The sequence below is a fragment of the Rhinoderma darwinii genome, chromosome 13, assembly GCF_050947455.1.
Source record: "Rhinoderma darwinii isolate aRhiDar2 chromosome 13, aRhiDar2.hap1, whole genome shotgun sequence".
Classification (NCBI taxonomy): Eukaryota; Metazoa; Chordata; class Amphibia; order Anura; family Rhinodermatidae; genus Rhinoderma; species Rhinoderma darwinii.
This window is the reverse complement of record NC_134699.1, coordinates 70,878,095-70,900,632: the sequence shown is the minus strand read 5'-3', so window position 1 is coordinate 70,900,632 and position 22,538 is coordinate 70,878,095. Positions and strand designations below refer to the sequence as shown.

At 41.9% G+C, this 22,538-nt stretch overlaps 1 protein-coding gene across 1 annotated transcript in view; it reads right to left on the bottom strand.

Annotated features, from left to right (window-relative positions):
* Positions 1-22,538, bottom strand: part of CACNG5 (calcium voltage-gated channel auxiliary subunit gamma 5) — a 41,849-nt gene that overhangs the window by 10,318 nt on the left and 8,993 nt on the right. Inside the window, exons 2-4 of the mRNA XM_075846814.1 lie at positions 13,148-13,382; positions 6,693-6,779; positions 4,454-4,594 (exon numbers count right to left, since the gene is read on the bottom strand). Of these exons, the coding sequence (XP_075702929.1) occupies positions 4,454-4,594; positions 6,693-6,779; positions 13,148-13,382 (463 nt within the window). The remainder of the gene's footprint in view (positions 1-4,453; positions 4,595-6,692; positions 6,780-13,147; positions 13,383-22,538) is intronic.

The following is a 22,538-nucleotide window of genomic DNA, read 5'->3' as shown; positions in this document are numbered from 1 at the left end:
CACTCCTCTCCTGACATACTCTGTGCTGCTGGAGATCCTGCTCCTTCCACTATGTAACTCTCAGCCTGTCACCTCCCACATGATCAGCACAATCCTCTCCTGACATACTCTGTGCTGCTGGGGATCCTGCTCGTTCCACTATGTAACTCTCAGCCTGTGACCTCCCACATGATCAGCTCACTCCTCTCCTGACATACTCTGTGCTGCTGGCGATCCTGCTCCTGCCACTATGTAACTCTCAGCCTGTGACCTCCCACATGATCAGCACACTCCTCTCCTGACATACTCTGTGCTGCTGGCGATCCTGCTCCTTCCACTATGTAACTCTCAGAATGTCACCTCCCACATGATCAGCACACTCCTCTCCTGACATACTCTGTGCTGCTGGCGATCCTGCTCCTTCCACTATGTAACTCTCAGCCTGTCCACTCCCACATGATCAGCACACTCCTCTCCTGACATACTCTGTGCTGCTGGAGATCCTGCACCTTCCATTATGTAACTCTCAGCCTGTGACCTCCCTCCACATGATCAGCACACTCCTCTCCTGACATACTCTGTGCTGCTGGGGATCCTGCTCCTTCCACTATGTAACTCTCTGCCTGTCCACTCCCACATGATCAGCACACTCCTCTCCTGACATACTCTGTGCTGCTGGAGATCCTGCTCCTCCCACATAATCAGCACACTCCTCTCCTGACATACTCTGTGCTGCTGGAGATCCTGCTCCTCCCACATGATCAGCACACTCCTCTCCTGACATACTCTGTGCTGCTGGAGATCCTGCTCCTCCCACATAATCAGCACACTCCTCTCCTGACATACTCTGTGCTGCTGGAGATCCTGCTCCTTCCACTATGTAACTCTCAGCCTGTCACCTCCCACATGATCAGCACAATCCTCTCCTGACATACTCTGTGCTGCTGGGGATCCTGCTCGTTCCACTATGTAACTCTCAGCCTGTGACCTCCCACATGATCAGCTCACTCCTCTCCTGACATACTCTGTGCTGCTGGCGATCCTGCTCCTGCCACTATGTAACTCTCAGCCTGTGACCTCCCACATGATCAGCACACTCCTCTCCTGACATACTCTGTGCTGCTGGCGATCCTGCTCCTTCCACTATGTAACTCTCAGAATGTCACCTCCCACATGATCAGCACACTCCTCTCCTGACATACTCTGTGCTGCTGGCGATCCTGCTCCTTCCACTATGTAACTCTCAGCCTGTCCACTCCCACATGATCAGCACACTCCTCTCCTGACATACTCTGTGCTGCTGGAGTTCCTGCTCCTCCCACATGATCAGCACACTCCTCTGCTGACATACTCTGTGCTGCTGGAGATCCTGCTCCTCCCACATGATCAGCACACTCCTCTCCTGACATACTCTGTGCTGCTGGAGTTCCTGCTCCTCCCACATGATCAGCACACTCCTCTCCTGACATACTCTGTGCTGCTGGAGATCCTGCTCCCCCCACATGATCAGCACACTCCTCTCCTGACATACTCTGTGCTGCTGGAGTTCCTGCTCCTCCCACATGATCAGCACACTCCTCTGCTGACATACTCTGTGCTGCTGGAGATCCTGCTCCTCCCACATAATCAGCACACTCCTCTCCTGACATACTCTGTGCTGCTGGAGATCCTACTCCTCCCACATGATCAGTACACTCCTCTCCTGACATACTCTGTGCTGCTGGAGATCCTGCTCCTCCCACATAATCAGCACACTCCTCTCCTGACATACTCTGTGCTGCTGGAGATCCTGCTCCTCCCACATAATCAGCACACTCCCCTCCTGACATACTCTGTGCTGCTGGAGATCCTGCTCCTCCCACATGATCAGCACACTCCTCTCCTGACATACTCTGTGCTGCTGGAGATCCTGCTCCTCCCACATGATCAGCACACTCCTCTCCTGACATACTCTGTGCTGCTGGAGATCCTGCTCCTCCCACATAATCAGCACACTCCTCTCCTGACATACTCTGTGCTGCTGGAGATCCTGCTCCTTCCACTATGTAACTCTCAGCCTGTCACCTCCCACATGATCAGCACAATCCTCTCCTGACATACTCTGTGCTGCTGGGGATCCTGCTCGTTCCACTATGTAACTCTCAGCCTGTGACCTCCCACATGATCAGCTCACTCCTCTCCTGACATACTCTGTGCTGCTGGCGATCCTGCTCCTGCCACTATGTAACTCTCAGCCTGTGACCTCCCACATGATCAGCACACTCCTCTCCTGACATACTCTGTGCTGCTGGCGATCCTGCTCCTTCCACTATGTAACTCTCAGAATGTCACCTCCCACATGATCAGCACACTCCTCTCCTGACATACTCTGTGCTGCTGGCGATCCTGCTCCTTCCACTATGTAACTCTCAGCCTGTCCACTCCCACATGATCAGCACACTCCTCTCCTGACATACTCTGTGCTGCTGGAGATCCTGCACCTTCCATTATGTAACTCTCAGCCTGTGACCTCCCTCCACATGATCAGCACACTCCTCTCCTGACATACTCTGTGCTGCTGGGGATCCTGCTCCTTCCACTATGTAACTCTCTGCCTGTCCACTCCCACATGATCAGCACACTCCTCTCCTGACATACTCTGTGCTGCTGGAGATCCTGCTCCTCCCACATAATCAGCACACTCCTCTCCTGACATACTCTGTGCTGCTGGAGATCCTGCTCCTCCCACATGATCAGCACACTCCTCTCCTGACATACTCTGTGCTGCTGGAGATCCTGCTCCTCCCACATGATCAGCACACTCCTCTCCTGACATACTCTGTGCTGCTGGAGATCCTGCTCCTCCCACATGATCAGCACACTCCTCTCCTGACATACTCTGTGCTGCTGGAGATCCTGCTCCTTCCACTATGTAACTCTCAGCCTGTCACCTCCCATATGATCAGCACACTCCTCTCCTGACATACTCTGTGCGGCTGGAGATCCTGCTCCTCCCACTATGTAACTCTCAGCCTGTCACCTCCCACATGATCAGCACAATCCTCTCCTGACATACTCTGTGCTGCTGGGGATCCTGCTCCTTCCACTATGTAACTCTCAGCCTGTGACCTCCCACATGATCAGCTCACTCCTCTCCTGACATACTCTGTGCTGCTGGCGATCCTGCTCCTGCCACTATGTAACTCTCAGCCTGTCACCTCCCACATGATCAGCACACTCCTCTCCTGACATACTCTGTGCTGCTGGCGATCCTGCTCCTTCCACTATGTAACTCTCAGAATGTCACCTCCCACATGATCAGCACACTCCTCTCCTGACATACTCTGTGCTGCTGGCGATCCTGCTCCTTCCACTATGTAACTCTCAGCCTGTGACCTCCCTCCACATGATCAGCACACTCCTCTCCTGACATACTCTGTGCTGCTGGGGATCCTGCTCCTTCCACTATGTAACTCTCTGCCTGTCCACTCCCACATGATCAGCACACTCCTCTCCTGACATACTCTGTGCTGCTGGAGATCCTGCTCCTCCCACATAATCAGCACACTCCTCTCCTGACATACTCTGTGCTGCTGGAGATCCTGCTCCTCCCACATGATCAGCACACTTCTCTCCTGACATACTCTGTGCTGCTGGAGATCCTGCTCCTCCCACATGATCAGCACACTCCTCTCCTGACATACTCTGTGCTGCTGGAGATCCTGCTCCTCCCACATGATCAGCACACTCCTCTCCTGACATACTCTGTGCTGCTGGAGATCCTGCTCCTTCCACTATGTAACTCTCAGCCTGTCACCTCCCATATGATCAGCACACTCCTCTCCTGACATACTCTGTGCTGCTGGAGATCCTGCTCCTCCCACTATGTAACTCTCAGCCTGTCACCTCCCACATGATCAGCACAATCCTCTCCTGACATACTCTGTGCTGCTGGGGATCCTGCTCCTTCCACTATGTAACTCTCAGCCTGTGACCTCCCACATGATCAGCTCACTCCTCTCCTGACATACTCTGTGCTGCTGGCGATCCTGCTCCTGCCACTATGTAACTCTCAGCCTGTGACCTCCCACATGATCAGCAGACTCCTCTCCTGACATACTCTGTGCTGCTGGCGATCCTGCTCCTTCCACTATGTAACTCTCAGCCTGTCACCTCCCACATGATCAGCACACTCCTCTCCTGACATACTCTGTGCTGCTGGAGATCCTGCACCTTCCATTATGTAACTCTCAGCCTGTGACCTCCCTCCACATGATCAGCACACTCCTCTCCTGACATACTCTGTGCTGCTGGGGATCCTGCTCCTTCCACTATGTAACTCTCTGCCTGTCCACTCCCACATGATCAGCACACTCCTCTCCTGACATACTCTGTGCTGCTGGAGATCCTGCTCCTCCCACATGATTAGCACACTCCTCTCCTGACATCCTCTGTGCTGCTGGTTTATAATTGAAATGCAGTTATGAACACTCACCGGAAAGAATGAAGAAGATCCCAGAGACGAAGGCAAGGATGGTTCTATGAGGGCGGATGTGACCCACGTTATTGAGAATGAACCCGATGAACATGAAGAAGAGGCTGACGAGTGGGAACGGGGTGGCAGAGCGGATCATTTCTGGAGAAGTAGAGAAATAAGGGGTCATCTGCGTCCTGTGTTAGAAGGCAATGATAGAACTCAGGGGAGAGAGCCCCCATGTCCAAGGGGGTACCAAAAGATTTCCTTCATAACCTGCAGGTGGCGCTGTCACTATTATCTGCTATGATATAACACTAGTAAAATGGCCCTTTAATTAAAAGGGACAGGACGTAGATTTAGAAGAGCCGTCACTTGAAATTCTGGAAATTAGACGTCTTACATGGGTCTCTATAGGGGTGCCCACCTTGGGCCCTTTGTTTTCCCGCTGTGGCCCCTAAAATCAGTGCCAAATGTTAACACAGTGATTAGTCAGAGCCCCCCAGTATTTTATGTCTTCATGGTAAAATCTCAGAGGACCCCATTAATGTCCCGTATAATGTAGGACTAGAGGGGGCAACTGCACCCACTAAATCAGGGGGCACATGACACCTCCCAGCAATCCTGACTTTTTAAACGGGGGAAGCCTACTTCTTGTAGACCCCTGACCCACTTTGAGGACATTTAGCGTGCGCCCCCTAGTCCAGTTTTGAGGTCACAGAGACCCCCTTATCCAAAAGGAAACCTGCCCCAGTAACCCTGCCCTTGTAACCCTGCCCGTGTAACCCTGCGCCTGTAACCCTGCCCGTGTAACCCTGCGCCTGTAACCCTGCCCGTGTAACCCTGCGCCTGTAACCCTGCCCTTGTAACCCTGCCCCTGTAACCCTGCCCTTGTAACCCTGCTCGTGTAACCCTGCTCGTGTAACCCTGCCCCTGTAACCCTGCCCGTGTAACCCTGCCCGTGTAACCCTGCCCGTGTAGCCCTGCCCGTGTAACCCTGCCCTTGTAACTTTGTAACCCTGCCCGTGTAACCCTGCCCATGTAACCTTGTAACCCTGCCCGTGTAACCCTGCCCCTGTAACGCTGCCCCTGTAACGCTGCCCGTGTAACCCTGCCCGTGTAACCCTGCCCGTGTAACCCTGCCCCTGTAACCCTGCCCGTGTAAGCCTGCCCCTGTAACGCTGCCCCTGTAACGCTGCCCGTGTAACCCTGCCCGTGTAACCCTGCCCGTGTAACCCTGCCCTTGTAACCCTGCCCGTGTAACCCTGCCCGTGTAGCCCTGCCCGTGTAACCCTGCCCTTGTAACTTTGTAACCCTGCCCGTGTAACCCTGCCCGTGTAACCCTGCCCATGTAACCTTGTAACCCTGCCCGTGTAACCCTGCCCCTGTAACGCTGCCCCTGTAACGCTGCCCGTGTAACCCTGCCCGTGTAACCCTGCCCGTGTAACCCTGCCCCTGTAACCCTGCCCGTGTAAGCCTGCCCCTGTAACGCTGCCCCTGTAACCCTGCCCGTGTAACCCTGCCCTTGTAACCCTGCCCGTGTAACCCTGCCCGTGTAACCTTGTAACCCTGCCCGTGTAACCCTGCCCGTGTAACCTTGTAACCCTGCCCGTGTAACCCTGCCCCTGTAACCCTGCCCGTGTAACCCTGCCCGTGTAACGCTGCCCCTGTAACCCTGCCCCTGTAACGCTGCCCCTGTAACCCTGCCCATGTAACCTTGTAACCCTGCCCGTGTAACCCTGCCCCTGTAACCCTGCCCGTGTAACCCTGCCCGTGTAACCCTGCCCCTGTAACCCTGCCCATGTAACCTTGTAACCCTGCCCATGTAACCCTGCCCGTGTAACCCTGCCCGTGTAACCCTGCCCCTGTAACCCTGCCCTTGTAACCCTGCCAATGTAACCTTGTAACCCTGCCCCTGTAACGCTGCCCGTGTAACCCTGCTCGTGTAACCCTGCCCGTGTAACCCTGCCCCTGTAATCCTGCCCGTGTAACCCTGCCCTTGTAACCCTGCCAATGTAACCTTGTAACCCTGCCCCTGTAACGCTGCCCCTGTAACGCTGCCCCTGTAACGCTGCCCGTGTAACCCTGCCCATGTAACCCTGCCCATGTAACCCTGCCCCTGTTACATAGTTTGTACGGTTGAAAAAAGATACATGTCCATCAAGTTCAACCCTGTAATCTTGCCCCTGTAACCCTACGCCGATGACTCTTCCCTGAGGACAGGCTCCCTTTAAATTACTCTTTGAAGGCATGGTCTTACTCAACACGCTGATGGTGGACTCTGAGGTCATCTGGACGTTCATCGGCATGACATACTCTATGGTGAAGCAGCGCCCCTGCTCCTCACCTACAACAGAAAACAGAGGAAACCTGACCATGGTACCTGTATCCTGAATGCCCAGTAAACGACAAACTTACACATAGGAGGGAGGCTACACAGTAATGTCCCTATATATGGTGTGATGTCACTATATACTGTGTGATGCCACTATATACTGTGTAATGTCACTATGTACTGTGTGATGTCACTATGTACTGTGTGATGTCACTACGTACTGTGTAATGTCACTATGTACTGTGTGATGTCACTATGTACTGTGTGATGTCACTACATACTGTGTGGTGTCACTATATACTGTGTGATGTCACTATATACTGTGTGATGTCACTATATACTGTGTAATGTCACTACATACTGTGTGATGTCACTACATACTGTGTGAGGTCACTATATACTGTGTGAGGTCACTATATACTGTGTGATGTCACTATATACAGTGTGATGTCACTATATACTGTGTGATGTCACTATATACTGTGTGATGTCACTATATACTGTGTGATGTCACTATATACTGTGTGATGTCACTATATACTGTGTGATGCCACTACATACAGTGTGATGTCACTACATACAGTGTGATGTCACTATATACAGTGTGATGTCACTATATACTGTGTGATGTCACTATATACAGTGTGATGTCACTATATACAGTGTGATGTCACTATATACTGTGTGATGTCACTATATCCTGTGTGATGCCACTACATACAGTGTGATGTCACTATATACTGTGTGATGTCACTATATAATGTGTGATGCCACTATGTACTGTGTGATGCCACTACATACAGTGTGATGCCACTACATGCAGTGTGATGCCACTACATGCAGTGTGATGTCACTATATACTGAGTGATGTCACTATATACTGTGTGATGCCATTATATACTGTGTGATGCCACTATATACTGTGTGATGCCACTATATACTGTGTGATGTCACTATATATTGTGTAATGTCACTACATACTGTGTGATGTCACTATATACTGTGTGATGCCACTATATACTGTGTGATGCCACTACATACAGTGTGATGTCACTATATACTGTGTGATGTCACTATATACTGTGTGATGCCACTATATACTGTGTGATATCACTATATACTGTGTGATGTCACTATATACTGTGTGATGCCACTATGTACTGTGTGATGTCACTATATACTGTGTGATGCCACTACATACAGTGTGATGTCACTATATACTGTGTGATAACACTATATACTGTGTGATGTCACTATATACTGTGTGATGCCACTATGTACTGTGTGATGTCACTATATACTGTGTGATGCCACTACATACAGTGTGATGTCACTATATACTGTGTGATGCCATTATATACTGTGTGATGCCACTATATACTGTGTGATGCCACTATGTACTGTGTGATGCCACTATATACTGTGTGATGTCACTATATACTGTGTAATGTCACTATGTATTGTGTGATGCCACTATATACTGTATGATGTCACTATATAATGTGAGATGTCACTATGTACTGTGTGATGCCACTATATACTGTGTGATGTCACTATATAATGTGAGATGTCACTATATACTGTGTGGTGTCACTATGTACTGTGTATGTCATTATGTACTGTGTGATGTCACTATATACTGTGTGGTGTCACTATATACTGTGTGGTGTCACTATATACTGTGTGATGTCACTATATAATGTGTGATGTCACTATGTACTGTGTGATGTCACTATGTACTGTGTATGTCATTATGTACTGTGTGATGTCACTATGTACTGTGTGATGTCACTATATACTGTGTGATGTCACTATATACTGTGTGAGGTCACTATATACAGTGTGATGTCACTATATACTGTGTGATGTCACTATATACTGTGTGAGGTCACTATATACTGTGTGATGTCACTATGTACTGTGTGATGTCACTAAGTACTGTGTGATGTCACTAAGTACTGTGTGATGTCACTATATACTGTGTAATGTCACTATGCATTGTGTGATGCCACTATATACTGTGTGAGGTCACTATATACAGTGTGATGTCACTATATACAGTGTGATGTCACTATATACTGTGTGATGTCACTATATACTGTGGGAGGTCACTATATACTGTGGGAGGTCACTATATACTGTGTGAGGTCACTATATACTGTGTAATGTCACTATATACTGTGTAATGTCACTATGTATTGTGTGATGTCACTATATACTGTGTGATGCCACTATATACTGTGTGATGTCACTATATACTGTGTGATGTAACTATATACTGTGGGAGGTCACTATATACTGTGGGAGGTCACTATATACTGTGTGAGGTCACTATATACTGTGTAATGTCACTATATACTGTGTAATGTCACTATGTATTGTGTGATGTTACTATATACTGTGTGATGTCACTATATACTGTGTGATGTCACTATATACAGTGTGATGTCATTATGTATTGTGTGATGTCATGATGTACTGTGTGATGTCACTATATACTGTGTGATGCCACTATATACTGTGTGATGCCACTACATACAGTGTGATGTCACTATGTACTGTCTGATGTCACTATATAATGTGTGATGTCACTATGTACTGTGTGATGTCACTAAGTACTGTGTGATGCGACTATATAATGTGTGATGTCACTATGTACTGTATGATGTCACTATATAATGTGTGATGTCACTATGTACTGTGTGATGTCACTAAGTACTGTGTGATGTCACTAAGTACTGTGTGATGTCACTATATACTGTGTGATCCAAAGAAGTAGTAGGACAACAGCACACGTCTTCAAATCATCAAAGTGGTTTTATTGTCAAGACATCCACAAACGACAAGCAACGTTTCGACCCATAGTGAGTGAAGGGTCTGTGTGATGTCACTATATACTGTGTGGTGTCACTATATAATGTGTGATGTCACTATGTACTGTGTGATGTCACTATATACTGTGTGATGTCCCTATATACTGTGTGATGTCACTACATACTGTGTGATATCACTACGTATTGTGTGATGTCACTATATACTGTGTGATGTCACTATATACTGTGTAATGTCACTACATACTGTGTGATGTCACTATATACTGTGTGATGTCACTATATATTGTGTGATGTCACTATATACTGTGTGATGTCACTATATACAGTGTGATGTCATTATGTACTGTGTGATGTCATGATGTACTGTGTGATGTCACTATATACTGTGTGATGCCACTATATACTGTGTGATGCCACTATATACTGTGTGATGCCACTACATACAGTGTGATGTAACTATATACAGTGTGATGTAACTATATACAGTGTGATGCCACTATATACTGTGTGATGCCATTATATACTGTGTGATGCCATTATATACTGTGTGATGCTACTATATACTGTGTGATGCTACTATATACTGTGTGATGTCACTATATAATGTGTGATGTCACTATGTACTGTGTGACGTCACTATGTACTGTGTGATGTCACTAAGTACTGTGTGAGGTCACTATATACTGTGTGATGTCACTATATACTGTGTGAGGTCACTATATACAGTGTGAGGTCACTACATACAGTGTGATGTCACTACATACAGTATGATGTCACTATATACTGTGTGATGTCACTACATACTGTGTGATATCACTACGTATTGTGTGATGTCACTATATACTGTGTGATGTCACTATATACTGTGTGATGTCACTATATACTGTGTAATGTCACTACATACTGTGTGATATCACTACGTATTGTGTGATGTCACTATATACTGTGTCATGTCACTATATACTGTGTGATGTCACTATATACTGTGTGATGTCACTATATACTGTGTAATGTCACTACATACTGTGTAATGTCACTACGTATTGTGTGATGTCACTATATACTGTGTGATGTCACTATATACTGTGTGATGTCATTATATACAGTGTGATGTCATTATATACTGTGTGATGCCATTATATACTGTGTGATGTCATTATGTACTATGTGATGCCACTATATACTGTGTGATGCCATTAAATACAGTGTGATGTCATTATGTACTGTGTGATGTCATTATGTACTGTGTGATGCCACTATATACTGTGTGATGTCACTATATACTGTGTGATGTCACTATATACTGTGTGATGTCACTATATACTGTGTGATTTCACTATATACTGTGTGATGTCACTATATACTGTGTGATGTCACTATATACTGTGTGATTTCACTATATACTGTGTGAGGTCACTATATACTGTGTGATGTCACTATATACTGTGTGATTTCATTATATACTGTGTGATGTCACTATATACTGTGTGATGTCACTATATAATGTGTGATGTCACTATGTACTGTGTGATGTCACTATGTACTGTGTGATGTCACTACGTATTGTGTGATGTCACTATATACTGTGTGATGTCACTATATACTGTGTAATGTCACTACATACTGTGTAATGTCACTACGTATTGTGTGATGTCACTATATACTGTGTGATGTCACTATATACTGTGTGATGTCATTATATACAGTGTGATGTCATTATATACTGTGTGATGCCATTATATACTGTGTGATGTCATTATGTACTGTGTGATGCCACTATATACTGTGTGATGCCATTATATACAGTGTGATGTCATTATGTACTGTGTGATGCCACTATATACTGTGTGATGTCATTATGTACTGTATGATTTCACTATATACTGTGTGATGTCACTATATACTGTGTGATGTCACTATATACTGTGTGATTTCACTATATACTGTGTGAGGTCACTATATACTGTTTGGTGTCACTATATACTGTGTGATTTCACTATATAATGTGTGATGTCACTATGTACTGTGTGATGTCACTATGTACTGTGTGATGTCACTACGTATTGTGTGATGTCACTATATACTGTGTGATGTCACTATATACTGTGTAATGTCACTACATACTGTGTAATGTCACTACGTATTGTGTGATGTCACTATATACTGTGTGATGTCACTATATACTGTGTGATGTCATTATATACAGTGTGATGTCATTATATACTGTGTGATGCCATTATATACTGTGTGATGTCATTATGTACTGTGTGATGCCACTATATACTGTGTGATGCCATTATATACAGTGTGATGTCATTATGTACTGTGTGATGCCACTATATACTGTGTGATGTCATTATGTACTGTATGATTTCACTATATACTGTGTGATGTCACTATATACTGTGTGATGTCACTATATACTGTGTGATTTCACTATATACTGTGTGAGGTCACTATATACTGTTTGGTGTCACTATATACTGTGTGATTTCACTATATAATGTGTGATGTCACTATGTACTGTGTGATGTCACTATGTACTGTGTGATGTCACTACGTATTGTGTGATGTCACTACGTATTGTGTGATGTCACTATATACTGTGTGATGTCACTATATACTGTGTAATGTCACTACATACTGTGTAATGTCACTACGTATTGTGTGATGTCACTATATACTGTGTGATGTCATTATATACAGTGTGATGTCATTATATACTGTGTGATGCCATTATATACTGTGTGATGTCATTATGTACTGTGTGATGCCACTATATACTGTGTGATGCCATTATATACAGTGTGATGTCATTATGTACTGTGTGATGCCACTACATACTGTGTGATGTCACTATATACTGTGTGATATCACTATATACTGTGTGATTTCACTATATACTGTGTGATTTCACTATATACTGTGTGAGGTCACTATATACTGTTTGGTGTCACTATATACTGTGTGGTGTCACTATATACTGTGTGATTTCACTATATACTGTGTGATGTCACTATATACTGTGTGATGTCACTATATACTGTGTGATGTCACTATATACTGTGTGATGTCACTATATACTGTGTGATTTCACTATATACTGTGTGATTTCACTATATACTGTGTGATGTCACTATATACTGTGTGATTTCACTATATACTGTGTGATGTCACTATATACTGTGTGATGTCACTATATACAGTGTGAGGTCACTACATACAGTGTGATGTCACTACATACAGTATGATGTCACTATATACTGTGTGATGTCACTATATACTGTGTGGTGTCACTATATACTGTGTGGTGTCACTATATACTGTGTGATTTCACTATATAATGTGTGATGTCACTATGTACTGTGTGATGTCACTATATACTGTGTGATGTCACTAAGTACTGTGTGATGTCACTATATACTGTGTGATGTCACTATATACTGTGTGATGTCACTAAGTACTGTGTGATGTCACTATATACTGTGTGATGTCACTATACACAGCAGCAGATTACAACACACAGGTTTTACACCTTGATTGTACCTGCCAGGAAGCAGACCCTCCAAAGCCCGGAGTGCAGGGACATCTTGATCTCGGTTGTCTGGTTTTGGGGGAGAATGATCCCTTCTTCTAGGTAGAGCCAGTAGTCAGTGCTGACCGCAATCCCCAGAAGCCCCAGACTACACACTGCGAACACACTGCTGAGCAACGTCAAGGCTTTCCTGCTGCAGGCCCCCATCCCACAGAGCATCAGGTCCAACAGGGTACAGATGAGGACCTACCGAAACAAGGGGACACCAGGTTACCCTCCATCTGCAGATACAACCAAGACCCTGACACTTGGGGTACAGGATAATGCCAGCTGCCCACAGAATGAGAGTATGTGATTACTGCCCCGACCAGTCCATAAATAACATGGTATAGAATGAACCCAGCACTGACACCTAATGGTCTCCACTGGTATTGCAGATAGATTGATCAATCGATAGATAGATAGAAAGATAGATAGATAGATAGATAGATAGATAGAGACAGACAAACCGTGGACCATGCTAGTATCTATGTACTATTGTACACCAATTCTACTATTTACACCATTCTAAAAGATAACCCCACAGCAGTGTTCAAGAAGGAGCTTTTAGGTATCCTGCGGGATGCAAAGAGCAGGTCTTTGATCAGTGCTAGCGAATTCAACTTTCTATTTCCTCAATTTCCTATCATGGCATGCTTTTATAGCCTGCCAAAAATCCACAAGGGCTATCCTCCCCTACGTGGTAGACCCATTGTATCAGGTATTAATAATCTTACCCAGAATGTGAGCACATATATAGACCAGGTGCTGCGTCCGTTTGTGCTAGGTCCCACATCATATGTACGTGATACCATGGATGTTTTAAAACAAATTGAGGGTATGACTTTGGAACATAATACATTTCTGGCCAGTCTGGATGTAGAGGCTTTGTACTCCTCCATTCCACATAGACTTGGCTGTGAAGAAGTGGAATACTTTCTAAAATCCAGGGGCCCTCAATATGTGGCTCATAACCAGCTTGTTTTGCAATTATTACACTTTGTGTTAGAAAGGAATGTTTTTATCTTTGAAGACCGGATTTTTCATCAGCAACGCGGCACAGCAATGGGGAGTCCCACTGCTCCCACGTATGCAAACTTGTTTCTTGGCTGGTGGGAAGAGACAGTTGTCTTTGGGGATAAATTTGTCAAATGGACTTCATCAATAGGGATCTGGATTAGATATATTGATGACGTGTTGTTGCTCTGGAATTCCACAGTGGAGGAATTCAATAATTTTGTGGCAGCCCTTAATACAAACGATCTAGGGCTCAGGTTCACATGTGAGATCAGTGATCAGGAATTATCTTTTTTAGATCTTAAGATAATTAAAACTAAGGAAGGCACAATACGTACTAAAGTACACCGAAAGGAGACAGCAACCAATAGCTTCCTACAATGGAACAGTTGTCACCCTATCCCCTCAAACGTGGGATTCCCAGAGGCCAATTCATGAGAGTACGCCGAAATTGTAGTTCAATGGACGATTTTGAGTCACAGGCACATGACCTCACAAACAGATTGAAGGAGAGGGGCTTCCCTAAGGGGGTAATTAGAAAGGCCTATGAGGGAGCGAGGGATGCAGATAGGCAGAGCCTTTTAGTCCCTAGACAACGTCAAGAGGAAAGGGTCACGAGGCTCATAGGTACTTTTGACTCCAAACAATCTGAGATCATGGAAATCCTCAAGAGGTATTGGCGTATCCGAGGAGCCGATGCGGACTTGGCGGATCAGATAACTCAATGGCCTTCAGTCACGTTCCGTAGAGGTAAAAACATCAGGGACAGGGTGATGCAGAGCTGTTTTGATCCAATAATCCAAAAGGGTACTTGGTTAGACAGGCAGATACCGGCCACACGTGGTAGTTGTAGAGCCTGTGATTTCATTCAAAGTGGAAAAAAATTCAAAAGTGTTACCACCAAGGCTGAGTATGATATCCGAGATTTTGTGAACTGCAAAACGGCTGGAGTTGTCTATTTAATCACATGTCCGTGCCCACTGAATTACGTGGGCAAGACGATACGGCAGTTTCGGCGCCGGATTAGGGAACATGTTGGAGATGTTACAAATGAAAGAGATACTTCCATATCAAAACATGTGCATGCAAAACATCAAGGCAGGGCAGAATGTTTGATATTTCAGGCAATTGAATTGGTACGTCCTCCTAAACGGGGAGGGGACTGGGATAACCTCATTCTGCGTAAAGAGGCCCAATGGATCTACAGACTGGCTTGCGTACATCCTGAAGGGTTAAACGAGCAAACAAATTATACCTGTTTTATTTAATATACAATCCATATCAAGTCATAGGGCTTTTCTGGTCCTCTGGGTGGGGGTATGGTAATGCGTTCCTAGTCCCAGTGCAGTCACTTGTAATATATCAATCAATAAGTAGCAGGTATGGCAATTGAGTCCAGGAGTGTGTCAAATGTTTTACGTGAGGTTTACAATTACGTCGTTCCTCCATCCATATATTATGTATTTTCAGGGTAGGTGCTCCTATCGTGGTAGTCCAATTGCGGCCCTGAGCTGATCCGCAACATATATCCAACCTAATAGTGTTATACTCCATCCTTGAATAGCATGAGGCTTTGTGTAGTAAATAGATACTTCTACAGCCTCCCATTGAGTCCGCATGCTCTGTGTTGTTTACATTGTTACTTCCGGGTATGTCAGCTGACAGCCGGGAGTCACATGGTTGAGCATCATGGATGTGCTGGGCCAGTGTGATTGGCTGTTTGATGTATGCTGCCGGAGCCAGGGGGCGGAGTATTCAGTTCATAGTGACTCAGAGTCCCAGAGTGAAGCATGCCGCTGACATCTATGCGTGCATGCTTCCGTGTTGTGCAGTAGAATATCTGCTGCTGAAGATATATCGCTGGCATCCTGGCCAGACTGACAGACCCCTGATGATAAGTATAGAAACGCGTAGGGTCGGGTGAAGTGAGGGAATTTTGCGTAGGGGGCAGTGGCATTGATGTGCATCTGTACATTGGGAGAATCTGGTGCGGTTAACGCAGGCTCCTGTGTGAACGAGGGTCTAAACCACTGCTTTACCAATGTTATACGCTGATTCCATATTCTGATATCTCTGTTTACATACCCAGTCATTAAGGGTTCGCAAACGAACTAGGACCCGGAGTATTGTGTTTAATACGTTTTTAAATACACGGTTGGGCTTTTCACAGTGGTGATTGTACCCCTGTTTTTAGATAGCTATGAAATAAAAATTATACATTTTACTCATTTATCACTTCAGTGAATTTTTTTAGTATCTATGTATAACTTATTCCAGCTGTGTATATATATAATATACAAAAGATACCCAGGTTATACCAGCATGCTCCATATCACTATATACAGGAAGATATATAACTTATACCAGCTGTACATATATAATTATATACAGAAGATACCCAGGTTATACCAGCATGCTCCATATCACTATATACAAGAAGATATATAACTTATACCAGCTGTACATATATAATTATATACAGAAGATACCCAGGTTATACCAGCATGCTCCATATCACTATATACAAGAAGATGTATAACTAATACCAGCTGTACATATATAATTATATACAGAAGATACCCAGGTTATACCAGCATGCTCCATATCACTATATACAAGAAGATGTATAACTTATACCAGCTGTACATATATAATTATATACAGAAGATACCCAGGTTATACCAGCATGCTCCATATCACTATATACAAGAAGATGTGTAACTTATACCAGCTGTACATATATAATTATATACAGGAGATACCCAGGTTATACCAGCATGCTCCATATCACTATATACAAGAAGATATATAACTTATACCAGCTGTACATATATAATTATATACAGAAGATACCCAGGTTATACCAGCATGCTCCATATCACTATATACAAGAAGATGTATAACTTATACCAGCTGTACATATATAATTATATACAGAAGATACCCAGGTTATACCAGCATGCTCCATATCACTATATACAAGAAGATGTATAACTTATACCAGCTGTACATATATAATTATATACAGAAGATACCCAGGTTATACCAGCATGCTCCATATCACTATATACAAGAAGATGTATAACTTATACCAGCTGTACATATATAATTATATACAGAAGATACCCAGGTTATACCAGCATGCTCCATATCAATATATACAAGAAGATGTATAACTTATACCAGCTGTACATATATAATTATATACAGAAGATACCCAGGTTATACCAGCATGCTCCATATCACTATATACAAGAAGATGTATAACTTATACCAGCTGTACAGATATAATTATATACAGAAGATACCCAGGTTATACCAGCACGCTCCATATCACTGTATACAAGAATATGAATAACTTATACCAGCTACACATATATAATTATATACAGAAGATACCCAGGATATACCAGCATGCTCCATATTACTATATACAAGAAGATGTATAACTTATACCAGCTGTACATATATAATTATATACAGAAGATACCCAGGTTATACCAGCATGCTCCATATCACTATATACAAGAAGATGTATAACTTATACCAGCTGTACATATATAATTATATACAGGAGATACCCAGGTTATACCAGCATGCTCCATATCACTATATACAAGAAGATGTATAACTTATTCCAGCTGTGTATATATATAATATACAAAAGATACCCAGGTTATACCAGCATGCTCCATATCACTATATACAAGAAGATATATAACTTATACCAGCTGTACATATATAATTATATACAGAAGATACCCAGGTTATACCAGCGTGCTCCATATCACTATATACAAGAAGATGTATAACTTATACCAGCTGCACATATATAATTATATACAGAAGATACCCAGGTTATACCAGCATGCTCCATATCACTATATACAAGATGTATAACTTATACCAGCTGTACATATATAATTATATACAGAAGATACCCAGGTTATACCAGCGTGCTCCATATCACTATATACAAGAAGATGTATAACTTATACCAGCTGCACATATATAATTATATACAGAAGATACCCAGGTTATACCAGCGTGCTCCATATCACTATATACAAGAAGATGTATAACTTATACCAGCTGCACATATATAATTATATACAGAAGATACCCAGGTTATACCAGCATGCTCCATATCACTATATACAAGATGTATAACTTATACCAGCTGTGTATATATATAATATACAAAAGATACCCAGGTTATACCAGCATGCTCCATATCACTATATACAAGAAGATATATAACTTATACCAGCTGTACATATATAATTATATACAGAAGATACCCAGGTTATACCAGCATGCTCCATATCACTATATACAAGATGTATAACTTATACCAGCTGTGTATATATATAATATACAAAAGATACCCAGGTTATACCAGCATGCTCCATATCACTATATACAAGAAGATGTATAACTTATACCAGCTGTACATATATAATTATATACAGGAGATACCCAGGTTATACCAGCGTGCTCCATATCACTATATACAAGAAGATGTATAACTTATACCAGCTGTACATATATAATTATATACAGAAGATACCCAGGTTATACCAGCATGCTCCATATCACTATATACAGGAAGATGTATAACTTATACCAGCTGTACATATATAATTATATACAGGAGATACCCAGGGTATACCAGCGTGCTCCATATCACTATATACAAGAAGATGTATAACTTATACCAGCTGTACATATATAATTATATAGAGAAGATACCCAGGTTATACCAGCATGCTCCATATCACTATATACAGGAAGATGTATAACTTATACCAGCTGTACATATATAATTATATACAGAAGATACCCAGGTTACACCAGCATGCTCCATATCACTATATAGAAGAAGATGTATAATTTATACCAGCTGTACATATATAATTATATACAGAAGATCCCCAGGTTATACCAGCATGCTCCATATCACTATATACAAGAAGATGTATAACTTATACCAGCTGTACATATATAATTATATACAGAAGATACCCAGGTTATACCAGCATGCTCCATATCACTATATACAAGAACATGTATAACTTATACCAGCTGTGCATATATAATTATATATAGAAGATACCCAGGTTATACCAGCATGCTCCATATCACTATATACGGGAAGATGTATAACTTATACCAGCTGTACATATATAATTATATACAGAATATACCCAGGTTATACCAGCATGCTCCATATCACTATATACAAGAAGATGTATAACTTATACCAGCTGTACATATATAATTATATACAGAAGATACCCAGGTTATACCAGCATGCTCCATATCACTATATACAAGATGTATAACTTATACCAGCTGTACATATATAATTATATACAGAAGATACCCAGGTTATACCAGCATGCTCCATATCACTATATACAAGAAGATGTATAACTTATTCCAGCTGTGTATATATATAATATACAAAAGATACCCAGGTCATACCAGCATGCTCCATATCACTATATACAAGAAGATGTATAACTTATACCAGCTGTACATATATAATTATATACAGAAGATACCCAGGTTATACCAGCATGCTCCATATCACTATATACAAGAAGATATATAACTTATACCAGCTGTACATATATAATTATATACAGAAGATACCCAGGTTATACCAGCATGCTCCATATCACTATATACAAGAAGATGTATAACTTATACCAGCTGTACATATATAATTATATACATGAGATACCCAGGTTATACCAGCATGCTCCATATCACTATATACAAGAAGATATATAACTTATACCAGCTGTACATATATAATTATATACAGAAGATACCCAGGTTATACCAGCATGCTCCGTATCACTATATACAAGATGTATAACTTATACCAGCTGTACATATATAATTATATACAGAAGATACCCAGGTTATACCAGCATGCTCCATATCACTATATACAAGAAGATGTATAACTTATACCAGCTGTACATATATAATTATATACATGAGATACCCAGGTTATACCAGCATGCTCCATATCACTATATACAAGAAGATATATAACTTATACCAGCTGTACATATATAATTATATACAGAAGATACCCAGGTTATACCAGCATGCTCCGTATCACTATATACAAGATGTATAACTTATACCAGCTGTACATATATAATTATATACAGAAGATACCCAGGTTATACCAGCATGCTCCATATCACTATATACAAGAAGATGTATAACTTATACCAGCTGTACATATATAATTATATACATGAGATACCCAGGTTATACCAGCATGCTCCATATCACTATATACAAGAAGATGTATAACTTATACCAGCTGTACATATATAATTATATACAGGAGATACCCAGGTTATACCAGCATGCTCCATATCACTATATACAAGAAGATGTATAACTTATACCAGCTGTACATATATAATTATATACAGGAGATACCCAGGTTATACCAGCATGCTCCATATCACTATATACAAGAAGATGTATAACTTATACCAGCTGTACATATATAATTATATACCGAAGATACCCAGGTTATACCAGCATGCTCCATATCACTATATAGAAGAAGATGTATAACTTATACCAGCTGTACATATATAATTATATACAGAAGATACCCAGGTTATACCAGCATGCTCCATATCACTATATACAAGAAGATATATAACTTATACCAGCTGTACATATATAATTATATACATGAGATACCCAGGTTATACCAGCATGCTCCATATCACTATATACAAGATGTATAACTTATACCAGCTGTACATATATAATTATATACAGAAGATACCCAGGTTATACCAGCATGCTCCATATCACTATATACAAGAAGATGTATAACTTATACCTGCTGTACATATATAATTATATACAGGAGATACCCAGGTTATACCAGCATGCTCCATATCACTATATACAAGAAGATGTATAACTAATACCAGCTGTACATATATAATTATATACAGAAGATACCCAGGTTATACCAGCATGCTCCATATCACTATATAGAAGAAGATGTATAATTTATACCAGCTGTACATATATAATTATATACAGGAGATACCCAGGTTATACCAGCATGCTCCATATCACTATATACAAGAAGATGTATAACATATACCAGCTGTACATATATAATTATATACAGAAGATACCGAGGTTATACCAGCATGCTCCATATCACTATATACAAGAAGATGTATAACTTATACCAGCTGTACATATATAATTATAAACAGAATATACCCAGGATATACCAGCATGCTCCATATCACTATATACAAGAAGATGTATAACTTATACCAGCTGTACATCTATAATTATATACAGAATATACCCAGGTTATACCAGCATGCTCCATATCACTATATACAGGAAGATGTATAACTTATACCAGCTGTACATATAAAATTATATACAGAACATACCCAGGTTATACCAGCATGCTCCATATCACTATATACAAGAAGATGTATAACTTATACCCGCTGTACATATATAATTATATACAGAAGATACCCAGGTTATACCAGCATGCTCCATATCACTATATACAGGAAGATGTATAACTTATACCCGCTGTATATATATAATTATATACAGAAGATACCCAGGTTATACCAGCATGTTCCATATCACTATATACAGGAAGATGTATAACTTATACCAGCTGTACATATATAATTATATACAGGAGATACCCAGGTTATACCAGCATGCTCCATATCACTATATACAAGAAGATGTATAACTTATACCAGCTATACATATATAATTATATACAGAAGATACCCAGGTTATACCAGCATGCTCCATATCACTATATATAGGAAGATGTATAACTTATACCAGCTGTATATATATAATTATATACAGAAGATACCCAGCTTATACCAGCATGCTCCATATCACTATATATAGGAAGATGTATAACTTATACCAGCTGTACATATATAATTATATACAGAAGATACCCAGGTTATACCAGCATGCTCCATATCACTATATACAAGAAGATGTATAACTTATACCCGCTGTACATATATAATTATATACAGAAGATACCCAGGTTATACCAGCATGCTCCAAATCACTATATACAAGAAGATGTATAACTTATACCAGCTGTACATATATAATTATATACAGAAGATACCCAGGTTATACCAGCATGCTCCATATCACTATATACAAGAAGATGTATAACTTATACCAGCTGTACATATATAATTATATACAGGAGATACCCAGGTTATACCAGCATGCTCCATATCACTATATACAAGAAGATGTATAACTTATACC